At 48.1% G+C, this 12,761-nt stretch overlaps 6 protein-coding genes across 6 annotated transcripts; 2 read left to right on the top strand and 4 right to left on the bottom strand.

Annotated features, from left to right (window-relative positions):
* Window positions 1-65: 65 nt before the first annotated feature.
* On the top strand, window positions 66-1,355 carry FPSE_11707 (uncharacterized protein; the record flags this gene model as incomplete). The annotated part of the gene is made up of 6 exons (XM_009264824.1): window positions 66-84; window positions 180-315; window positions 381-482; window positions 531-606; window positions 658-738; window positions 786-1,355. 6 exons carry the CDS (start codon window positions 66-68, stop codon window positions 1,353-1,355), a joined length of 984 nt encoding a protein of 327 aa, XP_009263099.1.
* An 873-nt stretch (window positions 1,356-2,228) lies between these two features.
* Window positions 2,229-2,517, top strand: FPSE_11706 (uncharacterized protein; the record flags this gene model as incomplete). The annotated part of the gene is made up of 2 exons (XM_009264823.1): window positions 2,229-2,315; window positions 2,374-2,517. 2 exons carry the CDS (start codon window positions 2,229-2,231, stop codon window positions 2,515-2,517), a joined length of 231 nt encoding a protein of 76 aa, XP_009263098.1.
* Window positions 2,518-3,656: 1,139 nt separating this feature from the next.
* Window positions 3,657-4,401, bottom strand: FPSE_11705 (uncharacterized protein; the record flags this gene model as incomplete). The annotated part of the gene is made up of 2 exons (XM_009264822.1): window positions 3,657-4,064; window positions 4,117-4,401. The coding sequence occupies 2 exons, from the start codon at window positions 4,399-4,401 to the stop codon at window positions 3,657-3,659; spliced, it is 693 nt and encodes a 230-aa protein (XP_009263097.1).
* A 616-nt stretch (window positions 4,402-5,017) lies between these two features.
* Window positions 5,018-6,527, bottom strand: FPSE_11704 (uncharacterized protein; the record flags this gene model as incomplete). The annotated part of the gene is made up of 3 exons (XM_009264821.1): window positions 5,018-5,811; window positions 5,864-6,143; window positions 6,210-6,527. The coding sequence occupies 3 exons, from the start codon at window positions 6,525-6,527 to the stop codon at window positions 5,018-5,020; spliced, it is 1,392 nt and encodes a 463-aa protein (XP_009263096.1).
* A 985-nt stretch (window positions 6,528-7,512) lies between these two features.
* On the bottom strand, window positions 7,513-8,998 carry FPSE_11703 (uncharacterized protein; the record flags this gene model as incomplete). The annotated part of the gene is made up of 3 exons (XM_009264820.1): window positions 7,513-8,231; window positions 8,294-8,732; window positions 8,795-8,998. The coding sequence occupies 3 exons, from the start codon at window positions 8,996-8,998 to the stop codon at window positions 7,513-7,515; spliced, it is 1,362 nt and encodes a 453-aa protein (XP_009263095.1).
* Window positions 8,999-11,335: 2,337 nt separating this feature from the next.
* On the bottom strand, window positions 11,336-12,153 carry FPSE_11702 (uncharacterized protein; the record flags this gene model as incomplete). The annotated part of the gene is made up of 3 exons (XM_009264819.1): window positions 11,336-11,879; window positions 11,934-12,066; window positions 12,114-12,153. 3 exons carry the CDS (start codon window positions 12,151-12,153, stop codon window positions 11,336-11,338), a joined length of 717 nt encoding a protein of 238 aa, XP_009263094.1.
* Window positions 12,154-12,761: the final 608 nt, after the last annotated feature.

Raw genomic sequence — 12,761 nt, 5'->3', positions numbered from 1 at the left:
AAGCCTTGCCTGCCTATCTCTTCTCAGTGCTTGATATTCTACAGTTGTCTCGTATCATCGCAAAGATGGGTCAATATCGTATTGGTAGGTTTCTATGTACGTGTCTTTTTTACAGACACGTTGCCGCTTCATACCTTTGTTGCGAATCTATCAGTAGTGGTCCGCTCACAGCACAATAGAGGTATCTCCCAACAACCGCGCTGGTTGCAAGGACGCCCACTGTAAGAAGAACTCCGTGAAATGCACCAAGGGCACTCTTCGCTTCGGATCTTGGGTCGAAATCGAGGAACATGGAAGCTGGGCATGGAAACATTGGTAAGTGTTTGTCAATCGTTAGAAAAGCACGTATTAGGTGGCTAATTCATGGCTGTTTTCCCCAGGGGTTGTGTCTCTGGTCAGCAGCTAGGGAACGTCCGTGAACTGTGCCAGCAAGGCGATGGTAGCTTCGATTGCGATATGATCGACGGCTACGACGAGCTTGGGTAAGTAGCAGTTACAGGTTTGCGTCTACATGTTGCTGACAACGACAGCGAACATCCGGAACTGCAGGAGAAGGTCCTCCGCTGCGTTACGCAGGGCTTCATTGACCCCGAAGATTTCAACGGAGTATGTTTTGAATCATATCCGTATGTCTACTGCAGCTAACGTGCCATATAGGACCCCGAGAAGAACAAGCTCGGTGTCACAGGCATTCACTTGACTCCTGCCCAGAAGAGGAAGAAGGAGGCTGCCGAGGCTGTAAGTGCTGCACTGGTATCATGGCATATGTTCCTAACGTTTTTCAGGCTGCAGCAGGCGGTGAAGACAAGCCCAAGGCCCAGGGTAAGCGTGGACGAAAGAAGGCCACTGATGCTGACGACGAGGAGGACGAGCCGCAGGCCAAGAAAGCCCGAAAGTCTGAACCTGTGAAGGTTGAGGAGGACGATGAGAAGAAGCCTGCTGCTAAGAAAGCCCGTGGCCGCAAGTCCATCCAAGCCAAGAACGAGAGTGAGAATGAGGATGAGGCTCCCGCTCCTACCGCCACCAAGAAAGGACGCCGAGCATCATCCCAGAAAGTCAAGGATGAATCCGATGCCGAGGAGAAGCCAGCACCTGCCAAGAAGGGACGAAAGGCAGTCGCGAAGAAGGTCAAGGACGAAGACGAAGACGACGCTCCCGCTCCCGCCAAACGAGGACGCAAAACTGCCCCCGCGAAGGCAAACGAGGATGTGAAGCCTGCCCCTGCCAAGAAGGGACGAAAGGCTGCCACCAAGAAGGCAGCTGCTTCTGAGGAGGACGCTACTGAAGAAGAACAGGAGGAAGTGAAGCCGGCCCCAAAGACCAATCTCCGTCGAGGCCGTTCTGCCAAGGCTTGAACACCTGTCGTCGAAGTTAGTGGTGAGGCCTGAAGCCCTTCGGCCATGGAGAGGCTGGCCATGATTTTTCTTTGTCATTGTCCAGGCGCGAATGTACATTATCTTGGGAGCGTTTCGTAAGATAACGAAGTGTTGATGAATTTGTTTCAGAGCACAATGGTTATTTAGATGGCCAGCTCATGATACGCAGAAACGGGGAACAGTAGAAAAGAAGCACTACAATAAGAATCTGACTTGAGCGGCTTAAACTGATATGATATTGACATGTGATACAATTTACCTACCTCCCTGATAGCCAACCGTGAGATGCAATCTGGTGAGCCAATGGGTGGATGACTTTGGAATTCAATGGAACTGGAAATAACAGTCTGAAGACTTATATGGACCCCATTCCGCCAGGTTTTATATGCATTGAACAACTAACTAAATTAGTGGCTGTGGAGAAGGCATGATGCTGTTGAAGCATGAGTCGTGGAGGAGACGGTGATGACCGAAAACGGTGGCTGGCTGTTCAACGAAATGGAGATTGACGGGAATGCAGGTCCATCCAAGGAGCATTTGCTCAGCTCGTGCTTCGTTTTGTTCCCCACAGACGGCTCGTTGCAGCTGCGGAGACGAGAGAACGGAGGAGGATGGAGGGGCATACACGGCAATCATCAGAATGACGTTGTTAAAATGACGTCGTTGATTCATCACATCACGATGCTTAACACGGGGCTGCCAAAAGGTAAAAAGCCAGACCACAGTGACATATAAATAACTTTGCTTACACTCATGAAAGAAGAACTCCTCCTTCTTCATTCACACTCATCAACCACAAAACCAATATCTCCAAACCACCAAACCCTTCACCACCACAAACAACCCATCATCATGCCTCGCAACGGAGACGGTTCTTCTGACAACGGCCCCTTTGAGGAGGCCAAGCACGACATCGTCCACGGCGCTGGCAAGGTCGAGGTGAGTTTATCTGTGTACTACATCCCGATACAAACACTTTGCTAACCTTGGATTTCAGTCTGACCATGTCGACCGTGCCGACAAGACCGCCGACCTTCCTGAGGGCAAGGACGAGAAGGGCTTGGCTCTCGAGGGCGTCAACGCCAGCGGCGGCCAGAGCCAGGGCCTCGCCAAGGGCAAGGACGTCGGACAGGGCAACTAGAATTAAAGCGAGGAATTTTCTATTTGGCAGAGAGATCAGAAAACAGAGGATGAACAATACCTAATGCTGTCTGCACGGGAAAGTGCATCACGATGACAACGAAATGAATACAAAGAAATGACCAACAACAGTTGTTACTACCGTGATGATGTGATCGATATGGACAAGGTATTATTACTACTACTACTATCACCTTGGTGAGTTGTCCAGCGGTGTTTTCTTTCTAAGGTGTTGACAGGCTATGGAGTGGTGAATAGCTAGCTTACAGTCAGACGTTGCGCTGGTCGCGTGCTGTCAAGATGCACCTCGCCAGGGCAGTCGACATTGAAATCCTGGTGATGTCTACCAATAGCCAATTGGGTTCCGGGTGGGCAGAATCTTATTCCCTGAGAAGCCGAGTGGAACATGGAACGAAGGATGCACGGCATCGAGATCCATACCAGCCAAAAGACGCTACCCCGCAAGGCGGTTTTGATGCCCACAACATAACCAAGAATATAATCCAAAATAACATCCCGATCTCCAACAACAACACGAGCGAATCTTCAGATTCGTTTGACCAGGTCTGGTGGTCTAGTGGTATGATTCTCGCTTAGGGTAAACCCTATAGCATTGCTTGCGAGAGGTCCCGGGTTCAATCCCCGGCCAGACCCTTTCCTTTTGTCGATTCTGTCCAGATCTGAGGCAGTAGATTTCCTTTTGCATCTGGCACAAATTGGGTTCCAGTCTTGACAGTTACAGGGAGATGGAGTTTGAACTCCACGGGTTTTGACAGTTGAGCAACGTTTGTTACAATTCACGCTAATCGCCCGATTGGTCGAGCTTAAATCAGCCTCGTTCAACCACACTTACAGCTATGAGGTTTGAGGCTCCTAGCAACATTTCAGACTCATAATAGTTGGATCAGGGCAACGAAAGGTATGGAGTGTTCATTTTGTTGCATTCCTTCTTCCCTGTTAGCTATAATTTAGATAGAAGTATTGTGTCTGCTCTACGTATGCGTCATGTTAACATCCAACTTATCACTTACACTAACAACCTAAAAAATGCCTTCCAGCAACCTGTTCAATATTCATACCGTACATGACCTTAAGTTCCTGTCTCGATTACTCGTGATTTAAATCGTTACATCCCATACTTCATCGTCTAGACTTTCCTCTTTTCTTCTTCTCTTCCTCTTGCTTACTCCTGTGCTTCTTCTCCTTGCCGGCACTCCGCCTTTCTCGCTTTCTTTCTTCTTTACAGTTCTTGCAACCACGCTTTTCGGTCTTTTGTGTTGTTGCTGGATCCATGTTGGTTTTGACAAGTCCAGGCATGGCCGTGATCCAATCTTGTATTCTTCTCTGAGCGTCGTTCAGGTGGCGCTGTTGCTTGGCGATATTGTATATAAGGTCTTCCATAGACGAAAGGTCTTGTTTACCGTGCTGGAAAGCTTCTCTGTTTGAAGGTTGTCGCACATTTTGTTGAGTGTTGTGCTTGTCGCCGACGTTCAAGGACGGTGATGGCTCGTGGTTGACTCTGTGGTCCTGTAGATTGGCAGCACCGTGCTGGACCAAAAGTCAGCAGTATTCTAAAGTATAGACTAAACAGGTTACTCACAGCGCCGCGTTTGTTCTGGGTCCCGCGTTCATATCGATCTCCCAAATCATTGTCCTTTTTCTCAGACCGGCAATCGCAATCGCACCCGCAACATGGGCCGTCGTGATCGCAACTCCATTCTGACCAAGAGCTCAAGGTTTTTGTTTCCCAAACTACACCTGCCGGGCTGTATAGCTGGTAATATCTGATAGGTGCTGAGTAGTTCGAGTAGTAAGGTTGCTGTGTTGCGATTCTGGGGTCAGGAACGCTGACCCAGTTATCAACAACTGCAATCCCAGTAGCCATCTTGGATTTTTCGATGCCCTTCAAGAGCGTGGATGGTCTATAGAAGAGAAGTGGGTGAAGCAAAGAGTAGGGTTTAAATGCGAAGGTCGCTAGTCAGTAAATGCCTGACATCATACAACAAGAGTGTGCTTGCATCGTGTGTGCTTTCATCCTTTATCACGAGGATAGGGGCATGAGATGTACGACACCAAACACCATTCTTTAACGGCGTAGTTTTGCTATTCATCCATCAGCACAGATAAGATTTATTGGCTTTCGATTATCGCAAGGCCAGCAGCCTCCCGCAATATGATAAATAATTTGACCGCTTCATGCAAATTTCCAATTCTCAACCGCAGCAAATAAGAACTTCAAATAAAATGTCCTCAGATATCGCCGATGGTTTCTTTGTATAGTACGCTAGAACCCACAGAAGAAAGACTATGCTCCGTCCCGAAATAAATAACGCCTGATTGTACGCCGCCAATGCTACCTGTGGTTGTACCACCAACCATGTTTGCCATCAACCATTCCCGTTCCGTCAGACATCAAATGAGATGTCGTTAGCCTCTGTGCATAATATTTTTGAAGCTCTCTTGGAACAGATCTCTGTGGCTCGTCCGTCATCTTCTCAGACCTATGATGTGCCGGAGCTTGGAGCCCCATCACGAAGACTCCTCCGCAACTCAGCAATGTCGTCCATTCCCTCAAGACTACCCTTCCGACCCCAGTTCTTCGGCTTCCTCTTGAGAAAGGCACCTACTGAGCCAAGATAACCCTCGTGCCGGAGGAAGTATGCTTGCTTCTCTCCCTTACTCCAGAATTTGATGGCGTAACTTAGTGTGTTGATAGTTTGTCGATGGCCTCTGATGAAGGACCCACCAAAGTAGATGTTGGATAGGTTGTGGATTTGTGACTGAAGATAGGCGATCTGGCCAATGTTGTTGGATATCGCGTAGAGTAGAGAACGTGACACATCGGCGCTGTTAAAGGATGCATCTTCTGGTGTCGCCGATCTACCATCTTCCGCTGCTGACTCGGCTTCTCTCTTCATTCGAAAGACCTTGCCGAAAGATGAGGCAATGGTCGTACTCTTCAGCCCAATCTTGCCATAGTCTGTTCCATAAATGTCGCCAACCAACATATCGACATTGGCGTTGTCGCCATGGGCAGCTTGTTCAAGCATCTCGTCAAATGTTCGCGCGCCTGTCAGTAGCGACAATAGACCCCAGAGGGTACCGCCACCAAGCGATGTGCCGCCGACTCTCTGATATGATCGTGGTCCAGTAACCTTGAGGAATGAAACTCCCGAGCCGATGTTGACAAGGAGATAAGGATAGATGTTTTCTTGTGGCACAACAAAGTGCATAGGGTCCGTTTCGGAGTAGGTAAAGACCTCGCGGGGGATTTCGGTGATGAAGAAGTCAAGGCCTAGAAGGTATGGTCAGTTATGGGATGAGTGAACGCAAGCCGGGCTACTAACCAATAATAAGACACTCCATTTCGTCCTCCTGTGACACATCCACTTCCAAAGCCGCCCGAATCTTGTCATAATACTTGTATGCACCACCACCTGTAGCCATCACACATAGTTCTCCTGGTTGCGAGCCATTGACAAGCTGATTATCGCGCAAATGGCGCATAAACTCGACACAGTCATCGATGCGATCCGTCTCGAAGCTTTGGAAGTTCAACCGGCCACCAGGATCTGTGGAATCAACCTCACGTGAAAAGTAGACGACCTTGATAAGTGAACCACCAATCTGTAGGGACCATCTCTGTCAGCTTTCACCTTCCTGAGACCATCTTTCCAGGAAGAGTATACATACGTCAATCGCAATGTGGCTCACAATGGCAGTGTGATATGGAAGTCGAATGTCGCTCGTCTCGGGATGCGTCGGACTCATTCGGCCGTTGATCGAATTGACAGCACCAGCGCTTGCGCCCGAAGTCGATGCTGGCGTCGCAGTGTCGGGGTCAACGATAAAGGCGCCCTTGACATTGATTTTGACGCTGCCAGGTCGGATAATGGTGCTGTCTATCTCGTCGGTCGATGTCATGGTTCTGCGATGCTTGTGGTTTGAAGAATGCGCCGGCGCTTGAGGATCTTGCGCAATGGCATCCTCGTGTTCCAAGGCGGGCGTCATGGCGTGACTATTTCTCTCGCGTCGCACACGAGGACACTGAAGAGGCGACAGGATAGAGAGGGACCAAGTAGATAGTGGAGATAATGGAGATGAAGGGTCTCGGACACGAAAGTTTGATACTTTGGCGCAAAGTTAATACAAGGGTTCGCAATGATAGATGATGTTGTCGAGTATATGAGGATTAAACTGAAAGTTAGGTGCAAGACATTGAAAAACAGACGAACTTGAGAGAAGGAGTAATAAAGAGATGAGATAGGCAACCTAAGATACCTAGGTAAATCGGTATAAACGGCTGTGGAGGGGTTGTCTCTCAATCGGATGGGGAAATTTGACATTACAATGGGGTCGACCCTTTTTCAACAGTGCTTGCTCCTCCAAAAAGCCGGTGGGCCGAGGTCTTTGGGGGAAGAGTTACAGAGAGGTACAGTACGTATTAGCTCAACAAAGATTGAACCTAGGAAATTGGCTCCTTTCCCCCGGCTTTCGGCCGATGAGGATCAACTCTGTTGAGGCGATCTACATATCAGTGTAGTACTTGGGGAGTCGCATTCGTTTTCCGCGAATAACGTCGGTAAATATATCTACGTGTTTCCATGCATTACGGTACAAGGGAGGGGTTCAAGGTTGATGCCGAGCTTGGTGCTTGGCTTGCCAAATGCCGTCGGCTCTCCATCTTATGCGGCATTGACCGGCTGTCAAAGAGTGATCCTGGTCTACAAAGCTCCTTGAAACTTGATTCCCAATTCTTCACAGAGCATGTACAATCTACAATCAACCGACCAACTTATAAATCCATAATTGCAGTAATCAACATCAATGAATGTCTGGGGTAATTCCCCTGTTGTTACTAAACTTCGTTATGGCGCGCTTTTATTAATAATTGGGTATCCGTAACCAATGTGCAACTTTACAAAGGAAATATGATCAGGTAATATCCCGAGTGCGCAAGACTCTATCCCTTTCATTCGCTAGAGGATAATCTCTATCAAAAGAAGTGGCCTCCTGGAACGGTCACAAAAATGGCTGTGATGATACCGCCCACAAGGACTGAAGCAAGTATCGCCTGGACGAAAATGGTGTCTTGAATCTGACGCAGCGCTGGCTCTTGGATCCAGACTTCGCGATCAAACACCTTGCGGACAACGTTGCGTTTCTCATACTTGACAATCCAGGGTTCATCCTCGTAGCTGTTTTTGGATCCGAAAGAATCGAAGCTTCGCTTAGCCAAGTCATCCATGTTCTCGCTGTCCACGAACAATTCCCAAGGTCTGATGTGGCGATGATGCATTCCGTGAAGAACAACACACATGCCCTTGTAAGCCGCAACAAGTGTGCTGATACCCAGAACGAGAGAGATTGCTGCCAGAGCCCGGTATCCTCGACCTGCGCTGCTGAGAGTGAGGATGAGGCCGATGACAATACCAGCGATAATAAGGCTGACTCCCAGCGACCGCGCAAAGAATACACGAGCAGGGTTGCCGTTACAGATTGACCACCGGACAAAGTTGGGATGAGCCTGGTGACGGAGACTTGAGTCGACCGTCTTGAAGACGCTACGGAATGCACTCGGGTGTGTTGTCTGAGAAAGTGCCACAATAGTCGCCTTTTGTTCAGCAGACGAAAGGTTCAGCTGTCGAGGAGCCCCATCCATAATGTATGCCACAATTACTCTGTTAACCTCTTCTCTGAATGGTTGTATGGTGACTGGTTGCAGATTAGTGTCTGTACAGGAGAGATACCAGAATGTTGGAAATATATCGACTTACAAGGCTGTTGGGTACCAGCGGTTTGGAAGGCGTCGGAAGCCTGGCTCATATAGCTCGCCGCATTGAGTGAATGCATAGTGTTTGTCGCTGTAAAGATCGAGGCCATATCCCCTCCACTGCTCTGGGGAGGCGTTGTGAAAGGATCGACGGTAGCGCTCATGCTCCGATCCTTTGCGGTAGGGTTTTTCTCAAAGTCGGTACCCTTAAACACCGCGGCAGCCTTGGGCTCCTTGCGCATCTTATCTGCCTGTTCCTTTCGGATCTTGATGATGGTCTCATCCTGCATAGCTCTTGTCCATTCTGGTGCAAGCTTGATATCGGCCGTGGGATTTGTGTTGAACCGTTTCTCATAGTCTTTGAACCAGAGGTAAAACTGAAGGTTCTCGGCAGCGTGCTCTACGTAAATTAGATAGGACATGAAATCCCGGACAGTCACTGGCTATTATTAAAATTAGTAAATGGCAGTTCAGGTAGCGATCTGGAAGGAATGGGCAAGCTCACAGGACATGTTCCCCCGTCGATAATCTTGTCAAAAGCCAAGGAGTCAGGTATACCACTAGAGTAGCCAGAGAAGCCAGAGTTGACCGAGCCATCGGTCTTTTCTCCATCAGATAGAGAGTCGCCACTGCTGCTGGCGCTGTTGCTGCGATATGATCTCTGGTCCACATGCTTTGGGCGTGTGTAAGTGAGTGGAAGAAGACCCATAGTGGAAAACTGTATGAAGTGAAGGTATCTAAGTGAAGCAGTGTACCAGACGTGAAATGAGGAGTAAGTAGGACTCTGATTTCAGCAAGTCTGCCAGTCACACGTTAGGGTTGAGCGATGGGGATAGTCTGTTGCTTAAATAACTTGCTGGTATAGTAAAAGATCCTAAGCACTCAAGCCGCCTCCCGGTCATCGACGGCACCCATACCCATCTTGCATTGGCTAAAAGTATGTTACATGGTAGGGTTAGCTAGACTATTGCCCAGGGGTGTCCAGTTTGCTGGGTGGTTTGATACCCAGAAGCGTTAGGCTCGTCGATATAAGCCTCTCTAACGTAGAACGACGCGGTACCATTCATAAAAGCCATCATCCCGAGATGGATGAGTGGATCTTGTAAAGCCTTCGGCAACGAACTTTATCATCCACAAACTTAACGTGTTTGGAACAGCCACGGCTCACGGGCCAAGGTACACAGGCGAAAACCAGATTGCGCACACCACAAACAAGGAGTAGGCAGAGACGGGAAGAGACATATGATTGGGTTGTACAGCGGCTTGAGAGTTGTTCAGCCCGTCCTCGTTTGGCTGCACTGGCCCTCTAAGTATCCGTCATCCAGTTGTGCAGCACACCAACAAGCTGACACCCGGTCGAATATGCACAATGACAGGAGCTGATGTGAAAAGCAATTTCCCATATCGATCCCCGTCCAGCGCGATCTCCAGCTCCAGCTACAACGGGCTTCTCTCTATCTATAACTAAATCCGGTACACCTCTGGAAGCTGGGATTAACCTAGTGTTGATTTTTTACGTAGATTCTAGTTTAGCTGCTGCTGGGGCCTCACTCCGAGTGACACCACTGGCAACAGAAGTTCGGGTTCAAAGGCTGAAGATATAAAAATCTCCCTAGGTAGGTTAGATGTGGCTGCTTCCTCATAGCTCGGGGCTGGGCCAGACCAGATTACTGGAAGAACAGACGAAACGCCCATGGCTTGTGTCTTCGTCCAGTTGATCAACTATGCTTGTACAGCCCAGAAGGGGAATCGAGTGGCGGCATGGGCCATTGTCGTTCCTGTGATCTACCGATAGGAATGTGTGCAGCTGAAGTTTATTGCTTGTGGCTAGCACCACATCCCAATTGTCGGGCAGCCCGCATCAACGGTCCATGTGAATTCGCATCGGGGAATGAAATGCGGTCGCGGAAGAGCTCGAGAGTGTCTAGACTGGAGCAACAATCAGGCTCTCGCAGACTAGTTTCGATAGGCTTAAAGCCATCACCTTTGGACTTCTAATTTGGTTATAGGTAGAGAACAACCAATGGAATGGACCTTGGCAATTGACAAGTCATTACAAGGTTTACATGGATGGTGCAATGATAATAATGCGCTGTGTATCAAGTTATCAACCGATACGATGCGATGTGAGATGTGAGTGGAGAGACTCGATCAATCAAGCTCAAGCAAGGGAGGGCCTTGTTCCCTGTCGCCGATGCTTCGGTAATCTGGTGATCAGGTTAGCAAAAAGGCGCCAAACCAAATGAGTGCTTCTGTCCCGATACCCTCTTACAATTAGTAATTCTTACTCTGCAAACACAATGTCTCACTTGGAATGCAACTACTCCGTATCTGCAATTACTTTTTCGGAGCCTAAGACAGATTGAAGAATTGAGTTGCGATTGCGGAATTTGAAGAATTCAAAACGACTCGGCTTATTTTGGAAGCAATACAAATACATGCTGGTAAATTACATATATTCTCATCAGCATCTACGAAGGGGTTTGTCATGGTGACGTACCTAGGTAGGTACGGTGAAGCGGGTGAGAAGGGCTTTGCTTTGGCTCAAGCTCAGGTGCCAGCCATACACTTTACCTTTCCTTCCTTATTGCCCTTAGAGCCTGTGCCTATAATTAATCACTGTGTAAAAGCAAACACTATTGGCAACTTGGCTGGCCTAGAACATAAGAAAAGAAAACAACTAACCACATGTTGTGAGCCGGCGAAGTAGGCTAGTAGGAAACAATTTCATTATTGCTTTTGCGTGATGATCATAACGCATAATATATAGCTTACGGCGGTACTGGTAATCTTTAATGCATCTATGATATTTTAAAAATAAGAATAAATTAAACATTGAAGAGAGAGTGGGTGTGGGAGTATGTGGTCAAAGTCTTTTGTCTCCTGGCAGGGTTGATCCTCGATGTGTTGGTCTTGAAGACCTCAATCGTATCCTCCGTTTCGTGTCAGCATTAGGTAGACTTTGTGTTTCCGCCTCAGCCCAGATACTAGTAGAATTGGTTGGTTCGGCCAAACGTTTTGAATATCTGTGACCCGTTACCAATAATTATCCATAGTATGCATCGTGTGCCTTTGTCATCTCCTCTGTGAGACCTCCCTTCTCAGCATGTTCTCCCCTTAGATGCTGCGTCCCCTCCCAGAATTTCTCTCTATCAGCCAGGATCTCATCCGCCCATGCCTTACCGGCTTCAGATCGTAGCTTACGTGCGACCCCCATGAACTCGCCCAGGTCCTTTTTGTTCTCGCTGTTCCTTTCGTACTCCACTGCCTGCAACAGAAGCTCGATCTTGTCTATGTCTTGAGAAAACTGAGCTTCTGGGCTCTCTGCGGCCTCGAACTCGTCCCAAAGCTCCTTTATCTCAGCAGTGTACGGTCCAGACCAGCGGTTGGCTATGTACTCGATAGTTGCAGCCTCTCTTCTGCCCTTCTCATCCCTCGACACTCCACTAAACGGGGTTATGTCACCCACAACAGATTCGGCGATGTCGTGAACAAGACACATTTTCATGCACTTGACCTGGTTGAGACCTTGAGGAGCGAACATTGCTATCATACCCATCCGATAAGAGTGGTCGGCGACTGACTCGGGGCTAACATTCCATAAGCCTCTATCATGTCTATCTTACGGACGAGATACAACTTACTCAATTCCATGTCTCTTCCAGCCCTCGCGCTTGGTTGCCTTTAGACCCCCAAGAAGATGGAAAAACGAAATGTGTGAGTTTGATGATTGAACCAGCTTATTACCGCTGAGAACTTTCTCTACTGTCCATGTCTCTAGTATACCAGTTAGTGCTGAAGGATACGCCGTGCGAGGGGCATACCTGAGCCGGCTGCTGGTTGTTCAGAACTTGTTCCTGCCATTTTGTCTTGTCTTGGTGAGTTATAAAACGTCGGTTAGTCTTGTCAGTTCATCATGCACAGAGTGTCTTCCCCCGCTTCGGGACGGTTCGGTCCGTACATCCTGCAAATCATTATTGTTCAAGACAGGCAAAGTTAGTATGTGAATCATGGTCACTGGTGATTGGTAGGCGAATAGAATTATTGTAAGCAGCATCATTCAAAGACATACGCTCCTTGAATCAAAAGAAATAAATTCTCAGGAGATTCTTGCGGACAATGTGTATCGTGAGAAACAAATCACCAGTTTTAGAGATAAGTACTGTGGCTGAACGAGCTTGCACTGCGATTGTGGTGTTACTAACAAATGAAAGAAACTGCCACAATTACTGCCGAAACCTGCTGTGCATACCTCAGTAGTAGGTACGAATAGAACACCCGTACTGGTTAAGGGACAACGAAAACCCCCCAAACTGACCCTCATAAATTCGTATTTCCTAAATAGCTAGTATCGCTGTGTTTACGACAAATGCAGATGGGAGCATAGGTGCTCTAGGGTAATCGGAGTATTAAAAATATCATCCACCATTAACTCAAAACTTATTCAGCAGTCTATCCAGTCGGAGACAATA

This window comes from Fusarium pseudograminearum, chromosome 2 (genome assembly GCF_000303195.2).
Source record: "Fusarium pseudograminearum CS3096 chromosome 2, whole genome shotgun sequence".
Classification (NCBI taxonomy): domain Eukaryota; kingdom Fungi; phylum Ascomycota; class Sordariomycetes; order Hypocreales; family Nectriaceae; genus Fusarium; species Fusarium pseudograminearum.
The sequence above is the reverse complement of the archived record's forward strand: the minus strand, read 5'-3'. Positions and strand labels throughout refer to the sequence as shown.